Raw genomic sequence first — 19,335 nt, 5'->3', positions numbered from 1 at the left:
ACTACTCACTGTAGCACCACAGTGTCTGCCCAAGGTGGGGCTTGTGTCATGGGCACCGTCAAACACCTCGATGGAGTCATAGCTGAAACCAAAACCAAAACATTTAGGTGTTTTATAAAGAGTAATGTAGACTCATCACATATCCATTACAGAGACAAAAGAGATTTCTTTCCTTTCCTCTTGCAATTGAAGAAAGAAAGAAATTTGTGTTGTAATCTTTGGCCCTGCCATGTCTGTCAAAGAGATACCAGACTGGAGTAGATTAGTGGTTTCGATCCCACATGAGAACAATGTCGGAAGCTCATCTGTGTGATTCAGATCTCTATGAGCCTCCACTGATGAGCCTCTCTCACAGTGGGCCTCTCTCACACAAGCCTCCTCCCCAATGAGCCTTTCTCCCAGTGACCCTTATCCTCCATGAGCCTCCTCCCCTATGAGCCTTTCTCCCAGTGACCCTTATCCTCCATGAGCCTCCTCCCCTATGAGCCTCTCTCCCAGTGACCCTTATCCTCCATGAGCCTCCTCCCCTATGAGCCTCTCTCCCAGTGACCCTTATCCTCCATGAGCCTCCTCCCCTATGAGCCTTTCTCCCAGTGACCCTTATCCTCCATTAGCCTCCTCCCCTATGAGCCTCTCTCCCAGTGACCCTTATCCTCCATGAGCCTCCTCCCCTATGAGCCTTTCTCCCAGTGACCCTTATCCTCCATGAGTCTCCTCCCCTATGAGCCTTTCTCCCAGTGACCCTTATCCTCCATGAGCCTCCTCCCCTATGAGCCTTTCTCCCAGTGACCCTTATCCTCCATTAGCCTCCTCCCCTTTGAGCCTCTCTCCCAGTGACCCTTATCCTCCATGAGCCTCCTCCCCTATGAGCCTTTCTCCCAGTGACCCTTATCCTCCATGAGCCTCCTCCCCTATGAGCCTCTCTCCCAGTGACCCTTATCCTCCATGAGCCTCCTCCCCTATGAGCCTCTCTCCCAGTGACCCTTATCCTCCATTAGCCTCCTCCCCTATGAGCCTTTCTCCCAGTGACCCTTATCCTCCATTAGCCTCCTCCCCTATGAGCCTCTTCCCAGTGACCCTTATCCTCCATGAGCCTCCTCCCCTATGAACCTTTCTCCCAGTGACCCTTATCCTCCATGAGCCTCCTCCCCTATGAGCCTTTCTCCCAGTGACCCTTATCCTCCATTAGCCTCCTCCCCTATGAGCCTTTCTCCCAGTGACCCTTATCCTCCATGAGCCTCCTCCCCTATGAGCCTTTCTCCCAGTGACCCTTATCCTCCATGAGCCTCCTCCCCTATGAATCTTTCTCCCAGTGACCCTTATCCTCCATTAGCCTCCTCCCCTATGAGCCTTTCTCCCAGTGACCCTTATCCTCCATGAGCCTCCACCTCCATGAGCCTCCTCCCCTATTAGCCTCTCTCACATGAGCCTCCTCCTCCATGAGCCTCTTCCCATATGAGCCTCTTCTCACATGAGCCTCCTCCCCTATCAGCCTCTCTCCCAGTGACCCTTATCCTCCATGATCCTCTACCACTGTGAGCCTCCCCGCTGTGAGCCTGATCCCCCAAGTCTCCTTCCCTCCTCCTCACCCACAGTCTGTCTCCTCCTCCACCTCGAACTCCACGAAGTGGAACCTGATGTGGTAGCCCTCCCTGGCCTGGATCGTCCACTCACACTCCTCTCTATTGTCGTAGTGCTGGTCACCATATTTGGCATGTGAGAACAGGTTCTGATTGTTTTTTGTAGCAACAAGGTGACCGCCACAAACTACAAGAGAAGAGGAAACATGTGGTGGATTTATGTAACTTAGGGCTTATTAAAGAACACTTATACATAAATCATGATATCTGTCTTTCAAAGTAGTCATGACCCATCAGATTATCTCCCCTTGCCTAGTACAGGCTTGGGTTGTATGGAGAAAAGATGAAAAGCATGTGAGAAAAACAAACTTTTAACATGTTCACAATCACAGCATAAACCATCTGGATTTTTCAACACAAGTCATCTCAAGATGAAGTTAATGCAGACCAACCCATCATAAAATTACAAAAATAGGACAAGTTATCGTTTTCCTCAAATGCAAAACACTTTCTCAATTCTTTTTAAAACGAAATCGTATATCCATTCCCAAAATGTTTTCTCATAATCACAAACCAACATCAACAGCTCATTGTAACGAAGCTGGAGGCTTGTCTCACCTGATTCGTGTTCAGCATGGAATCCCTTGCGTTGTACTGACGCATCCGAGTAGAACACCATGTACATCCTATTCCCACTGGAGGTGATTGGATCTGGTTGTTTACTCCCGCAGAATTTACCCAGACTTCTTGCGCTGTTATCGTCTCCATCGAACACGATGATGTGGTCGTATGTGCACTCCTGATGGGGCTCCAGCTCGAAGTCGTGGAAGGTGAGCTTAATTCGGTGGCCGGGTTTGGTTGTGAAATGCCACACACAGTCTTTCCGACTGGGGTAGAAGTTGGGCCAGTTCGGGCTGCTGATTTCACCATAGGGGTCGGAGATCTCATGTTGACAGCCGCCTGTCAATCAAGGAAGTAAACATCAGCCGTGGATCGTCAAACAACAACTAAAGAGAAAAGGAGGGATGTTTCTGTCCAAAGTGTGTTTGGAGGATAAATATTATGTTATAATGGCTTTCTGATTGTTTGGTTAGACCTTGTTTAGCTCATTAGCTCCATCAGACAGATGTTGTGTACCTAGAATTCACACCTGGACAGTTTCAGGAATACTTTCTTGGAATACTGACATTCTTAAAATGATGAAGGACAAAGTGATCAATATCCCCTGCCCTCTTGTGCATTAAATCACAAAACGTATGTCGCATACCTCATCATTCCCAAAAATGGTTATCCCAAAAGCTTGCGAGTACAACTGACATTATGACTGATGGCTAAACCAAATGATCTCCTCAATTATTTAATATGCTCCAAGTATGTATCAGTATAATTCATACATTTTCTTATGTGTTATAATCTCATGTTATGGACAAGGTCGTGAAACATGTCAGTTTCGTAAAAGCAAAATCATTCTCAGTAAGATCATGTCTGTCAAAGTAAAAATATCCAATATTATTTATAGAGACACTTTTCCTCAAAAACAATATACCAAGGTAGGGCCATTTTTGATAGTCTTAAACATCTTTCGTTTTAACTTAAAACACATCTAAAATCATTCTGCAAGAAACATCCATGCATGATGTTAACAGCCCGTGTGCTGAATGGTCATAAATCTGCTTCACTTGACTCTGTGCAATGGACATATGTTAATATCATAACAAAGTTATCCCAGTGGTATAAAGGAATTCCAGACAGCAGTTTTCAGCGTGACGGACATTATATAAGTAACTTTTAATGCCATTCACATGTGTTGTGAAGCGTACATACACAAGTGCTCATTGCATCAGCAGTGTGTTTGGTGTGAAAACATTCTTTGATTTACATGAATGATATCCTGGTATGCCAAATGTCTTAAAAAGGAGACTGTTTTTCTTGAAGATTCAACTTGCATATGGTATATAGTGCTTTCTGACATTTGAAAGGGGTTTGGGTGCGCCCTGCATATTCATTCACCCAGTCGCCATCTAAATGTAATTATAACAGTGAATCTTGATATCTCAAAATCGTGGGACTATAAAATCAGATCCTAATATTCATACAACATCAGTGTCCAATTTAGGTAATTTTACTAATGCTGATTCTGTTGGTTCCATACAGTTACATCTAAACCATACGTCAAGTTAAAATACAATGTATTATCATGTTATCTATATCATGTTTGTTGCTATTTTATGAGAATTATCCTGGGGCTAGATGTAATGTGTGCTGAAAACTTGGATATGGACCTCCATTGTACTTTGACATTACACGTGTGAGTAAGTTGGGTTTTATGTTGATTTGAGCAATATTTGAGCAATATTTGACATTATGCATCATGCCAAATCTATTGTCAGAAGAATATCAAGTCAAGCCAATAAAATGTTCAGCAACTCTTTTGAAGTGTGAATTTCAGTGTGAGACCACTTGACCACTGGTGCCTCTTCTAATCAAACATGGCTTGCCCACCTTCTTTACAGTCATGCTGGTTCTCGTGTAGTGTGAATCCGTTGTAGCAGGCACACTTGTAGGAGCCCACAGTGTTCTTGCAGATGTGCTGGCACCCGCCATTCTCCACGGCACACTCATCCTTGTCTAGATTAAAAAAAACAATGTGATATTGTTCAAAATGATATTTTTTTAAAGTACTTATTTTCGTAAATTCCGAGAAAATGGGAAGTTCTTATTCAAATTGGGAACTTTTTTTACTATCATTTGCTGCAGAATTGGGGCCGAATATTGGCCTCTTAGCAGGTTTAGATAAATCCCCTCAATGAAACACCACTATCTTGTTTGTTATTGATCAGGATTCTAAAATTTCTCTTTGAATTTGTCTAAAGAGTGATCTTTTTTTCCTACACATTTTGTTTATTAACATTGTTTTGCTGTAAATGATAGCTAGTTGTGAAATGATAGAACTAAAAAGGATTAGATTGAAAAAAAGTATTTAGGAAAGTGACTGATGTCATCTTTAGATGTAGAAACGCTTGCTTACCTGTCATGTATTTGGCCATGAAGCCAGACTTCTGAACTGAGTTGTCAGAATTGAACTCTATCCTCAGTGTGTTGACCTCGGAGGTGACAGTGGTGGGTAGGGAGGCACCACAATAAACCCCGTGGAGCTTGGACTCTTTGCCCACTCCGCTGCTGACTCGCACCGAGTCGTACTCACAGTCACGCTGGAACACAGACATTGGACCTGAATAGACGGACAGTTTCATGCCATGGTGGCAACAACATCAATACTTTGTTGCGTTGATTAACTCTGCACCAAGCAACACTCCAGCCATATGATGATGTTTAATTGATCGAGTCAGAGCCAGACAATCCACTGATTCAGATTATAAGCCACCTTCCATGCGGTCTGGGTACAGTGACATGCAATCAACGAAGTCACCAAGCGAGACCACCCGATACATTAAGTCATCTCTTATGACAAACACAGGTTGATGGGGACCTATGTTAACACAGAATCGCCACGAGGGAATATCCATACTACCCTGGACCCTGGACCCTGGACCCTGTATAGTACCTTGGACCAGGCAGACCAGAGGTCGAGGGTGAGGTCAACTGCAAGTAGCAGATCCATGCACTGCTGGTTAACAAGTGCTGACCCTTGTGGACAACCAGTAGAACCCAGGTCATGAGTGTGAAGACCAAACGCTGTACCCACTTGTCTATCCCACCTCTGTTTAACCCAAGGTATCCATGTTTAACTGCAGATTGGTATCTGAGTGGGGTAGCACTATAGAACCGGCATTAGTTTGGAGTCGTACTAGCAGCCAGCCACCCACCCTCAGACACACTCAGACAGAGACACATACACACAGACACAGACACAGACACACACACAGACACAGACACACACACGGACACAGACACAGACACACACAAAGACACACAGACACAGACACAGAGACACACACACGGACACAGACACAGACACACCGACACGGACACAGACACGGACACGGACACACAGACACGGGCACGGACACACAGACACAGACACGGACACAGACACAGACACAGACACAGACACATACACAGACACAGACACGGACACACAGACACAGACACGGACACAGACACAGACACACACAGACACACACACAGACACACACACAGACACACACACACGTCACAATGTAAGTGTAATATCCCCATTTCACCTCCATTTTAACACTATGGGATGAAAAGTGGCCAGTTATGTATATGAGCATGTTAATCTTGTCCTGCTATATAAGACCTTGACCTTCTAGTTTAATGAAAAGCTTTGATCCATGTTGGACACAGGTCTGCTCTGGTAATACCCAGCATGCTTTGTTTTTTTCAGAGCGATGACTCAGTTGTGTCATCATAACATGTGTTTGAAATAGAAACCGTTAATGTCATGCTCTTTTCACATTATCACTGTTGATTTCACAAACACAGTTGTTTGGCATTAAACCTGCCTTATTTTTTAATGTCTATAAACATAATGTAATTTGTCAGTTTCTAAGTCTCTCACTTTCTAACACTGAGTGGGTTGATGGGTGGGTTTGTGGTTGAGTGAGTGAGTGAGTGAGTGAGTGAGTGAGGGTGGGTGGGTGGGTGAGAGTGAGTGAGTGAGTGAGTGAGTGATGCAACAGTACTTCAGTGATGTCAGTGTCAGTGTAAAAGCCGAAGAAAGCCATCACGCCATAGACATTGGAAAGATTTCCTCCTGAAACTCCTGCTTTATGTTGGGCCTGGGTTAAGGCAACCTTACCCTAACCCGACCCCTACATTAATGATTTAATACTTCCAGCCATGAATTATGATTTTCTTAAATTTCAAAAGGCAGGGATAATGGGTGGAAGTTTTACCTCGGTGTTTATCAACTTAGTGAAACCTACAGGTCCCAAGAACAAATTAAATGGTCCTGCAATTACTAAGGGATGCAATTCAGCACAGCAAACTGTGGTGCCTTTGATCACTAGAACTCCCCATATCTTCTGTGCCCTTGCAAAAGTTTAAAGGGTGCATCCAAAATAGTATTTTTCAATTTTCTTAGGATAGAAATTTCATTGTGAGATTTTCAGGTGAGGTGAAATGGGGTTTAACATCGTTTCCAAGATTACTGCACTTATATAGCAACGTGCATGCACGTGTGTTAGGCTGCTTGTACTAGTCTGGACTAATGCCAGTGTTATAGTGCTAGCCCACTGAGATACCATGCCACAGTTTACCATGAATACCCCACTCAAGACACTGTATACTGACTCTGAGCCGACCAGTCCTTGTTCTGTACCCTTAATGCTGAATGCCAGGCAGGGTGACAACAACTACCATATTTTAATGTCTTTTGGTAAGACGTGGCCGGGGATCGAACCCCAGACCTTCTGCTCTCTGAGGAGATGCTCTACCACTAGACCACAGAGGCGGTGAGAATTTCAAAAGAAGTGGGTGGGGCTATTCACTCCTCCCCTCTTGACCCACCTGTGTTTCAGGGACTTAATGAGATGCTGCATTTAAACATTAAACATCAAAGCTCACATTTTGATATTTGAATGCTTTAAAGTTTAATGTAACCAAATTGATTTTTATTAAAAAGTACGATTGAAGAATTTGTTATCAATAACATCCAAATCAATATTTACAAGGTTCAGTGTGAACGTAGATACACAGGTGGAGCCAGACTGATACTAACTGCTAGTGTTTCATGTCCAACACATATACCCTATGACATTAATTATGAAGAACTTGTACTGACTGGTGTGGGATGTCAGCTGGAATGTCGGTTATGCATGAGTTTCAGCAGATCGGTCTGACCGGTGACTCATCAAGGTAATCACATCAATTATTAACAGGTAAAATTAACGCTTGTCAATTTCATTCAGCTGTATCCCTGTTTAAAGCCAGGATAGTTATTTTCCATATCAAGTTTCTATGGCATCCACAAGATGAGGTTTCATTTTTCAAATTTCTACTTTCAAAAAACCTTGTTTATATTTTCCAACACTGTGGCATCTTGATGTGGTTTCAACAATTTAACTATCCACTGTAAACTTGCCTTACACACATAATCTTAGGTTTTAGTGAGTGAGTGAGTTGGGTTGGGTTTAACGCCGCTTTTAACAGTATTCCAGTTATATTGCGGCGTGTCAGCTTAATGTGGGAGGAAAGCCTGCAGTGATGCAGGTCTCAGATGTTTCCCACTTCGGTGAAACCCACGAACCTAGAAACATAATTAGGGCGAACCGGGATTCGAACCCACAATCATAGGTTTCTGGCGTGCCCAAGTGCCTTAGACGACTGGGTCACCCGTGCCCCCTGTTAGGTTTTAGCTCATAATACTCACAATACAAAATGATATATATTCAAATAAGGAGGAAATATTACAAGGAACACTGTTTCTTATATACTATCAACAGTTCTCAAACTTATTAGACATATTTTGGTCCCCCATAGCTGATGTGGTGATTGCATATCCTCAACATATCCTTAACATACATTGAGCCTTTATCAGGATACTATTGAGGGAGTTTCCTGTTGTATCAAGACATTGCATATTTTTACAGGTGTCAAAATTGACACCATTTTCATAACCATTTGGCAGTTTGAAGTGATGGTGGAACCATGTATAAAACTTACATTGTTTCCTTCCAGGTCAAAGTGGGAGAAGTTGAGCATGATTCGGTACTGTTCCGGCGCCACAATCTGCCAAACACAGTTCTTGTTGGGGGGATACAGTTCTGGGAAGGAGGGGCTCTGGATAGTTCCGTTCTCCTGGTCAATGTAACCTCCACATGCATCTGTAACACACAATATATACATTGACAGGTCACCATTGTCAGCAATACCCAATGACAGATCAGAAGTGTCAGGAAACACACAATACATCTTCCTGAGGCAAGGGCGTTAACTGACCATAAAAGTCCAGTTTTCACCCTTGCCCAACTGGGCTGGAATTTCGGAGTTACACTTTGGCTGGACTAACAAGTCTTAATATTTTGCAAATCTTTTTATGTTTTTAATCAAGGTGCTCAAGAGATTTGATGTACTGGGGTAAGACCCGTTTAATTACAATAAAGATCTTGATTATCGACCAGATTGTCTTGACTGGCCGCAGCCATTTTGTTTTAAGCAAACGCAAGTGATATGAGAGCTGGAATCTGATTGGTCAATAGGAAGGACATAGAAGGGACATAACTCTTACTAGCCAGAGGTGGCGCTAAGATTGAGCATGGAAATTCCAGCCTAGTTCGGCAAGGGTGGGAACTCGACTTTTGCCTCGGGAAGACGAACACAATACCTAATGACAGATAAGTAGTGTCAGGAAACAAACACACAATAAATGGTAGCTTGGCACTGTCAGAAACAGTGTTGAGCAGCTGCAAGGATTCCATTATGGCACTGCCAAGTTGGCTCTCCTGTCCAAACTCAATACTTCCAGAATGACATCAGCTTTTCTCAAAGACCAGGCCACTGTTTCAGGGTTCATTTACAAAGAAATTCAGATTAAAACTGATATAAACTGTCATAGCAACTCATTTACGACAACCATTGTCTGAATGAACATTTAATTCCAAGGGCTAATTACCCTGGAGCCATGACAAATACATGCCTTGAAACACTTAATTGGTGTTATTTATAAGATGCTAATCCCAATTCTTAATCCCCATTGTATTGTACATCGACTGTCTGCCATCATGAACGAGATGTGCAAGTATGTCACTGATGAATTACTGTTGTTTATATCTATGACTTACTAAATGTCAGGTGACCTTGGCTATATATAAGCCTTGGTCCAGAGATGAAAATAAGAGAGAGAGGGAGAGTGGGAGCGACAGCGAGAGAAAGGTCTTACCCTTAGCCTAGCTATGGTTAGGCTGGGTGCTCTGGGGCACCAAGACAACAACCACTACCAATATGTGCTGACCTGGCACATTGTCTTTTTTGTATGTATATCTACCTGTATGAAGTAAAATTGTATAAACCGCAACCCATTGTCTCAAAGTTGTCACTTCCTACCGAGAACCATGCGCCAACCCCTTGCATATACGAGTAGCAACGTCACGTGTGTCAGCAACGCACGTGCACCAGCGCGTTGTTAATAAACAAAAGTTAATGCATATGTTATGTTTTAAATGCCTGATGATGAAAGGGTTTACATTTTATTTACCTCAAAAAGATCTTGATCCAAAAAACCTAAAAGAACCTACAAACAGGTAACATTCGTTGACAATCTGACAACGCTATTATTTCTTTAAATATGAATTCTTATAGGATGCATATAAGAAATGTCTACATGAAAAATGGTTATCTTAAAAAAAAATGTCACATACATTCATTTTTAACACATCCTTGAAATTTTATATTCATCAGTTCTGTGTAATAGGTTAGTTTCTTGACAACTCAAGGTTTGTTTATTCTAAATATAAAACTTCACAGGCATAATAACTGACATTTCATGTGTTTCAGGGCATGATTTGCTCATACACAAGCTGTTTTTGTTTTAAGTGATATTCTGGCCTTTTCCATAACATTTTTTTAAAAGATAATTTACACTGACATTTGCATTGCTGAAGTATATGGTTAGCTGGCCTTTATCACAACACTCTCACATTACAACAATTAAATTCAAACACATTTGTACATTTCACAGGTGTCAATTATTCGATTTTACTAAATTTACAATTCCACAGAAGAAATCTGCATCACAAATAGATGTAAATTCATCCATAATGAGATTCAAACAATTGTTTTAAGATTATTAAGACAGACTGACATTAAAATTGACGACATAATAACTTACATCTGAATTCTACCATACTTAATTGACATTTATACTATAAATATTGTCACCTTCACATCTCTTTCCATCTGAATGAAGCTCGTAGCCGATCCTACACTTGCACTTGAAACTTCCCAGGGTGTTCACACAGATGTGGTCGCAGCCATGAACGTCCGTCGCACACTCGTCGTATTCTGAAATGATATGTACTTGTAATGACAAATATCATAGCAATGTGATTCAACAATTCTCATTCTGAGAACAGGAAGCAGTTGTATATACATATTAATACAAATCCTTATTTTTGTTAGCTCACCCGAACAGGGTTCATATAATAATAAATAAATATCAAATAATTTTGTGGTAAGTAAGGATAAGATATATGGATGAACAACGTTTTTATTACAATTAGGAGCGAGTGTAGGTTCTAACACTGTTATCAAGCTTGTGATTTTGTGGCATTTACTTGGCTTTCCAAGCAATTGTTTTCACATTTATGTTTCAAAGGCCGAAAGCAATTTAGGCCATCCCCCTGAACATACTACCATTTCCAGATTTGGTGATGACAGAAAGGGCGGGGCTTGTTTTGCATCATTGTTGTGTTGAATGATGTCACTGATTCTGTACTGTTGTCTACAGGTTTGTATGAGCTATTTATTAACTAAGCAGTCTGTGAAGTTATCATTGTTGATGATATATCAATAAGAATTCGCTTCAATGTGTTTTTGCGTTTATGGAGTTTTAAACATAGAAACCGGATTTACACAGTATGCACACCAGTTTCTACATACACCTCCTGACTTACATGTTTCGTCCACAATATGACACAACTCAATGATTGTTTATTTGAAGTCGATTTCCCTCATAAAACAACTTGAAGAGTTTTTAAGTACTTACAAACATAAAGGATGTTTAAAAGATAAACACTTCCTTCTCAACTGTTTGTTTACTAATGTAACATCAAGGGTTATCCGTGAAACAAGGTATAAAAGATAAAAAATCAATGAAAGAAATATTTAAAAAAAAAACAGAAGGTCAGGAGGTCAATCAAAGATTTCTATTCTGGCTGATGTTGATCGGCACAAGCCTCACCTCCAACTCATGTCTGTCTTGCAGACCATAGAGAATAAATTAAAAAAATGAATCCAACTAAAGTCTGAAATATTGTGGCAAGTCTAATTTGGTGTAGCTCCAAATTAAGCATTGTAGAAGTCCAGGCTCCATTTGGATTTTAATATTTTATTTTGAAGATATATAGTTTTAATTAAGATAACTTTATTTCTGGGTCTTAATGTTAGTCTACATAACCTCAAACGCAGGATGTACAAATCTTGAAAGGTGATGTAGATAACATCATCAGTCTCAGCTTAGAACTGTGACTGTCACCATGATGCGACACAAAGGATTCTATTCAAACAATGGCTATTTGAATCACTTTACATAATTTAAACGACAACGCCTTCATTGAATTCAAATACACACACAAAAACAGTATCTTCCTCAATACTTCATCATGTTAACAGAACAAAGTTAATTATTTACATGCACTAATATTAGCATGAACACATAATTCTATAATAGTAATATGAATAATTGAGCGCACTTTATCTTAATAGAGCCTCATAAGATAATAAAAATTCCGTTCCAGCACTGAAATGCACTCATTCAAGGTGCAGAATAGTTACAATAGCACAAAGGAATATCCCAATGCCATTCTACTTCCTTAAATTCCAGTGCAGAAATTTCGATGAACTTCAATCATGCATTTAAATTATGCTCTAAAACATTAATAGAATAGAATACAGACTAACGGCCTGGCTGTCCTGAACCCGACTCGTTGTGGAATTATAAAATTCACCAATCAATACCATCATGCCTTGCCATGTTTCTGTCTGCTTGAAAACAATCAAAGATGACACTGTGACACTCTATTGATTAGGATGATCAATTTTGGCAATATCTCTCATTTGATAATTACCATGTTTAATGCAATAAGCATCCTACCAGACAAGGCCATCTTGTCATTCACTTGTTAGTTACAAAATATTCTTAATCCTAATTAGAATTGTTGCAAGTAATTAGAATGATTGTTTGTGATTGACATTGTTTTAGATTAACAGGCAGACTCTGAGGGGCTTTGTGGTTTTATGAATACTGCTGATTAAACAGACAAAATCCCTTTTTTATCTCTGAACCATAAAGCTGCTCTAGTGGTATGAACCCTGAAGAGTCATAGCACTGCGTTCAGTAGGAGAAACAGTTCTTACGTGTCCTGCTTCTTTATGAAAACTTGTCACGAAAATCATCTACAATGGTAGATCATATAAAATCTCTTTCATGCACAGTGTGGATATTATTCAGAGGGAATCTCTAACGGGTAATTCTGCAATGTTACAACTTTTAGGCTGAAGGCCCCATTGTGAATGATCCTGCTTGAGTTCGACAATCAAAAGGCTACCTTTCTTGTGGTCTTATTTTCTCCCATTTATCCTTTTTTATTACTTGACTTATCTAAAACTGAAAGTTGTAAGATGAAATGAAAATGAAAAAAATAAAAAATAAATATGAGCTCCTACGGTGAAAACATGTAAAAATATATGAAAATAATTTTTCCAATGACAAGTCAAAGGTACCTTTCCCACCAAGATAAAAAAATATTTTTAAAACAACTAAAATTAAAATTAAAACTAAAAGTAAGTCTTGGAAAGGAAAACAAACTATCCTTTGGATAAAAAAAGTCTCCAAGCTTCCCACTCATGCACTAGGTTTAAATATATATTTGTGATACTCGCATTGTTTTACTGTCCCTTGACACTAGGTATTATATTGTCTAAATGTATTTATTATTAACCTTTAAGTTACTATATGGCTGGAAAATATGTCGATGTGACTTTAGATTTTAACTCCCTCCCTCCCATTGATGTGGGTTGTATGCTACATTTAACATGTCGACTACGGCACCAGTCCACCAGCCGCAGCACTTCGGAAGATTCAAGTTGGCTGCAGTAACTCTACACATGTTTGCAAACAGGACAAATAATGTATCTGGCGTCCTTATTAATTGATTTTAGCAATTATCAAAAGCCATCCTGTTTTCTCTTGTACGGTGCTATGGATTTCCATTGCCGAGGTCCGCTGGGTCACGGCCCAGTAGTGATATCAGATCAATAGCATGCCTACCACCTCATGGAGCAATCACATTCACAGATACAGGGAGCAATTAGCTCATGTAATTCTAATCCACTGGTCAGTGCCGATAGAACGGATGGAAGAGGGTGTCTATCTGTTGGTCAGTGTGATGCTACTATCACAGTGGAGATTGGGTGGGTAGGGTCACACCCAACTCATATACAGCAGCCCTGACTGACTGATTCTCAATCAGACAAACAAGGCAGTTTGGGTTTTATTCACCCCAGGGAGCTGAGAATTGCCTCCCTCCCTAATACACTGCATCCTCCTTTGAGAGAAAACATTAATAAATCTTGCCGAAATACTCCAGTAGTAAAATGTTTTTTGTTTTTTTTAAAAGCGATAAAATCTTTTTCAAAATCAGAACAGAGCTCTGCTTGAAGCAGAGTCCATAGGACATTTCCGACTATATCATGAGCATGTGTTTATGAATCTTTAGCAAATAGTGATGATACCAGGTGTTTGCGAAAAGGTCAGCATATCCTGCCCCACCGCTGGCACCCAACATACATGCAAAAGCAAGTTAATTATTCTGAATAAAAAAACAAGTAATTGAAAGTAGAATAAGTATTTCAAAATACCTTTCACAAAACTTGCAGCAAAGCCAGCTTTCTGTACGGATCCATCTGACACGAACTTGACATACAGCTTGTTGCTGGTTGACTTGATGTCTTCAGGGATCTTGTAGCCACAGTACTTCCCGATCAGTGTGGACATCTTATCATGGCCGTCACGTACCTCCAGATAGTCGTACACACAGTTGTCGTGATTCTCAATCTGGAAGGTAGCACATGGATTTTAAAGGTGAAATATCACATTCAATTACCTTGTTGACAGGAATATATTACCACTGAGAATATGTGCTTTTACCTTTGTTTTTACTCAATGCCTATCTTCATGAAGGCAACTGGAATTCATGCCGTGTCACTAGTACAGGGAGGTAATACCAATCACAATGGGTTTGTTTGTTGGTTGTTTAATACCGAACTCAGCAATATTCCAGCTATATGATGGCGGTCTGTAAATAATCGAGTCTGGACCAGACAATCCAGTAAATGACATCAAGAGCATCGATCCACACAATTGAGATACGATGACAAGCATCAGCGAGCCAGACCACCCGATCACATTAGTCACCTCTTACAACAAGCACAGTAACCTATGGGTTTCTGATGACCTATTCTTATCTAACCTGAATCTTCATGGATACAATCAAAATAAATAAGCCTGTTTGTATGTTACTTATGATCAAGTGAATAAGTAAACAAGAAAACAATTTGTTTTGCCTCATTCTCATGTCAAATGGTAGAGACTTTTGCACAAAAGCGTAGCTTTTAATCTTGAAAAAGTTGTTTCTGTTTCTTCAAAAATAAAACAATTTTGTAGAAAAGAAACATGTTTGTTACACAGGGCAAGTGTTCTTAAGCACCCAAACAGGTACTCAAACATTATCTTCTAATGGACATTAATTTACTTGTGAATATTTTTACATAGCATATGCAGGCCACCAGACAAAAGAAGGTAAGGGTTTCCAGTGTGAAACGACAGCCAGCAAATGTGAATGAGTTATTGAGTGTGTAATACTGATCTTGTGAATAATAAATTCAAATACAAAGTTTTAACGTCTTTCTTCCTGAAATAGAACAAACATCTTCCCATTTAAAAAACATATATGAAATGCAAATTTGCAAACTATTCATAAAAGGCAACCAGGAAATTAGAGTGAACTTATCTTAACAACACACCAGTCGTCTGTTTTCAACATTAATTTGTTGTGGACCTATTCACCTTTCCAGGATGATATCAACTACAACAGCAGTACTGTTGTGAATTTCATAAAAAAAAAAATTGAAGCACAAATACATCAGTCATGAATATTACCAGGTAATCTCTCCATCAAATGCACAATGATGTCATACTTTCTTCAACAGTTAACTGACTGTACATAATTATCAAACATCTTTATAATTAATGTATAGTTATGTCTCTGGAACCCATAAATTCAGTAAATTCACAAAGACGTTTTTCATTTGAATGCAATCTTCCGATCAGTATAAAAAAATAATAATCAAGGAACAAATTTAATACACAGGAAACAGTATGTTAAAAATAAGTCCAACACTCGTTTAATTCAAATTAAATAAGCATACTAACGAGAAGTTATTAAATCACATGTCTCCGCACAAAACGATGCTCACATCAAGTCCCATTTCATGATTGGCTGTTCAGCCAAAAAACCTACTTCATCATGTCTTTCATTAGTCCCTGAAACTACAGAATTCCCCCATAGTGATTCCCAATCTTTTATCAAATTCATACTAATCAGAACCTCCTAAAAAAGTCAGACAAAATCCTAATATTCTTTACCAGGAATCTCTTGATCCCTGTTGAGGGAAATTAAAGGGCTTGGCTGAGCCAAATTGAACAAATCAGTACCTTTAACTCTATTTGATGTGTGGTATTTGAAACAGAACATGGGGTGTTGGATAGATGGAGATGTAATAAAAAAAGCCTCCATCATTTCTCTTCAGAAAGTAGCTTCAACCTATACACGCTGATGAGAAGAAGAAAGCAGTAAATTGAAAGCTAACGCAGACCATGGAGTAATCATACCACGTTCAGCTAAGAGAATTACATTCAGGGGATGTGTCAAACACCGCAAATGATTTCCCATCCTGGAACACGACATGATTACTGGTGAAGGTTCACTTTTCTTGCTCACAAATTAATTTCTGTATTGTTTTAAAGTGTGTGCAAAGACGATGAAATCTCACCTTGTTCCTTCGTATCCTTCAATGATTTATTTTCTAATGAAACCCACTCTCCTGTCTTGAATGTATACTACTCAAGAAAGTGAAGGACCCCTTATTCTTTCATATAACTTTCATAACTGTCATGTCATTTTGAATTGTATAGGTATGAATGTGGAGTAGTTATATTGATGATATTGTTTATTCTGTCAGCATAATATATTTGTCCTTGACCTTTGATGCTTTTTGTCCTTCACCTTTGACATGAGTGAATGACTGCTAAACAAACTTTAGAAAGTCACCAGCTGAAAACTGATTCTGTGGATCTGCATATTCTCTGCAGTAAATTACAGAAGAGGTGGAAGGAAACTGACTTTTAATTAGCACTGAAACACTAGCTAATAGCATCCTCTGATGTTGTGGCTTTATTGCTTACTATGACTTAAAGAACTTCACCAATCTAAAGACTACGATTTCTTCAGTGTTTCACACCATGATTGAAGAAGCCACCAAAACTGATTTTACTTCAACATAATCCTCCTTAACTAAGTGATCTATCAAAAGTATCTCTAAGGTTGAGACCTGCGCTGTGTTGGTCCTCAACATCAGGAGACACAGAACAGTATGTTACCAGAATCATTAGGTCTTTGTAGAAAACAGATGTGGCAGAAATACTCTTCCTTGATTAACAAATATTATAGCCCACCCTAGTAACAGCACTGTCTGTATGAATGTTACTTTACCATGTCTGTCTACAACATATACAGGGAGTTATCAAGGATTCCAAACAAGGTGCCCTTGACTGGCAAATTGAGAAAAAAACATTATTTTGTTCAATCTTTGGATTTAAAAAAAGTTCTTCCTAATTTCAGACGTGTTTTACTCTATATTGGTCCTGTTATCACTCAAATACAAGTGACCTCCAAAAAGCTATAATGTTAGGTATGACCAAAGCAGTATTGAACAGGGAAATGTTTAATTCCAAATTAGGAATAATTACAGACATTTGGTGCAGATTTGGGGTCTAGACAAATCCCTGACATATCAGAAGCATTCATCATTTCCTCTCAGAATAATGTCTTATCCGGATAATGTTGAAAAAAATAAATGTTCCGAGAAGTTTGATTTGTTAAGCATTGTTCAAATTTAAGCATGAAAGTCAAGGGTACTTGTCCTCACACTATTTAAAGACTGAAAGATTTATACTGTCCCTTGACTCAAATACCACAGCAGCAAGTCTCAAGAACCCTTGGACTCCCCTTAATAGTCCTTATAACTACATGTCGTACAACTGGTTTCGATATGCTTAAAATAAACTGATGGTCCTTATGCTCAAACATAAATACAAATGAAAGTTAAGAAAAATAATATCATCCTTACAACTTTATAACAGCACTAACTAGGTCACTAGGACTAGGTTTGAACTCTGCATTGAACCATAAATTAGTTCCTCAGTTGAGCAGCTTTCAAATTACTTTTCACTACCGAAACCTGATTTTTAGTTAAAAAAGAGCATGATTTATGCACTATTGTTCTGGGTCCGAACTGAGAGATTACAATTAATTTTCTCATCAAGGAATCAAGTCTGATCATGGGCTAAAATGAAGGAAAAAAATACAATCAAATTCTCCAGCAGAAAATCAAAAAGCTTGATAACGAGGTGGCTTAATAGATAATCAATAGAACTTGGGTATAAAACATGATTTTCAATAGCAATGAACTTAACTGAATGTCCATAAAAGTGAATAATTAATGGACTTGTTAGATCGCAACAAAAGTGGAGTACCATCACATGTCATCCCCTCTATTGTAAATCCTTTGTATAAGTTGGAGGCAAAAACAAACAGTCCAAATTGAATTCTTGCTAACAAAGGTCATCTTTCAAAACAGCAACGATATACATACAGAGTAGAAATGGATTGGTATTTCCAATCAACAAGGATAACTTAAGTTTAACTGGTACAATTCTCTTTGAAATGAATAATCAATATGACATATTTGATCTGCTATTTCAGCATAGCGAAGACTGGGTGAGGATAACATGACATCCGAGTAGCTCCCGATCACTAAGTGTACTTTAGCAGATGCTCCCAACACACAATAGACTTTGACCACAGACATATTTTCATAATGTCAATTCATTTTACCATGTTCTTCACAAATGTCAATGTATAGTTCTTTGATGTTTGCGTATAGATACAACAATGGCATGTACTGGAGCTTGTTTCATCTTCAAGTATTGTTCGATACACATTGATGAACAAAAACAAAATATAACAGAACATCCACATAATCCGACGCAAGTCAACAGGAGATAGACAATGCCAATGTTGTTTCACTTGAAGTTGGTACATTCTTCTTGAAAACTCTCATAACTGGGGCATGCCAACATGGACAGTTATTTACTTTTAAGTGAGTAAGGTTGAACACCGCTTTGATGATTTTCATGATAACAAACTTCTATGGCTTCTTGGGAAGGATATTTTTCAACCATTTAGTAATATATTAATATGTCATCATTCACATTATAAGTTGTAGCAGTATCACAAGGGTACATGTGGCTTATAAGTCCCTTATAAGGTTTTATACCACTTGCCGAATGAACCCCCCAAAGATAGAAAAAAGTGATTCGTTTCAGCTGAGGTTAACTTGTGCTGTGTCACGTGCCTTTCGTAGCCTCAGATAAAGCATTCGGCCATTTGCTTTGTGGTGGGGTACAAGGGATTTATTCTCCCGCTCAGAAATGTATTTCCCTCCCAGGCGGTATACATAGTATTTTATGAAGATCACGTGAACAATCACATCTCAACATTCTGACATGGAGGTATGATAATGGCTATTCATAGTTTTCTTTGGGTATGCATTACATGTGTACTCCCTTGGGTCCAGTCTGTTGGTTATTTTTAATACAACTGGATCATTATAGAAATAATTTTGCGTAAACTCCTGTTTCAGGTGACTTCTAATTTGCATCTATTCAAGTGATGCCCCAAGTGTGTCACATGTCGCATAAGCTCACATGACA

At 39.3% G+C, this 19,335-nt stretch overlaps 1 protein-coding gene across 1 annotated transcript in view; it reads right to left on the bottom strand.

Moving 5' to 3' along the window:
* LOC139468428 (bone morphogenetic protein 1-like) overlaps positions 1–19,335 on the bottom strand; it is a 70,614-nt gene that overhangs the window by 3,653 nt on the left and 47,626 nt on the right. Inside the window, exons 10-17 of the mRNA XM_071250388.1 lie at positions 14,142–14,337; positions 10,443–10,565; positions 8,229–8,389; positions 4,609–4,792; positions 4,083–4,208; positions 2,199–2,540; positions 1,590–1,767; positions 10–82 (exon numbers count right to left, since the gene is read on the bottom strand). Of these exons, the coding sequence (XP_071106489.1) occupies positions 10–82; positions 1,590–1,767; positions 2,199–2,540; positions 4,083–4,208; positions 4,609–4,792; positions 8,229–8,389; positions 10,443–10,565; positions 14,142–14,337 (1,383 nt within the window). The remainder of the gene's footprint in view (positions 1–9; positions 83–1,589; positions 1,768–2,198; positions 2,541–4,082; positions 4,209–4,608; positions 4,793–8,228; positions 8,390–10,442; positions 10,566–14,141; positions 14,338–19,335) is intronic.

This window comes from Haliotis cracherodii, unplaced genomic scaffold, assembly GCF_022045235.1.
Source record: "Haliotis cracherodii isolate W230 unplaced genomic scaffold, xgHalCrac1.p SCAF_2, whole genome shotgun sequence".
In the NCBI taxonomy this organism is placed as follows: domain Eukaryota; kingdom Metazoa; phylum Mollusca; class Gastropoda; order Lepetellida; family Haliotidae; genus Haliotis; species Haliotis cracherodii.
Note: the sequence above shows the minus strand (reverse complement) of the source record. Positions and strands in the feature narration are given on the sequence as shown.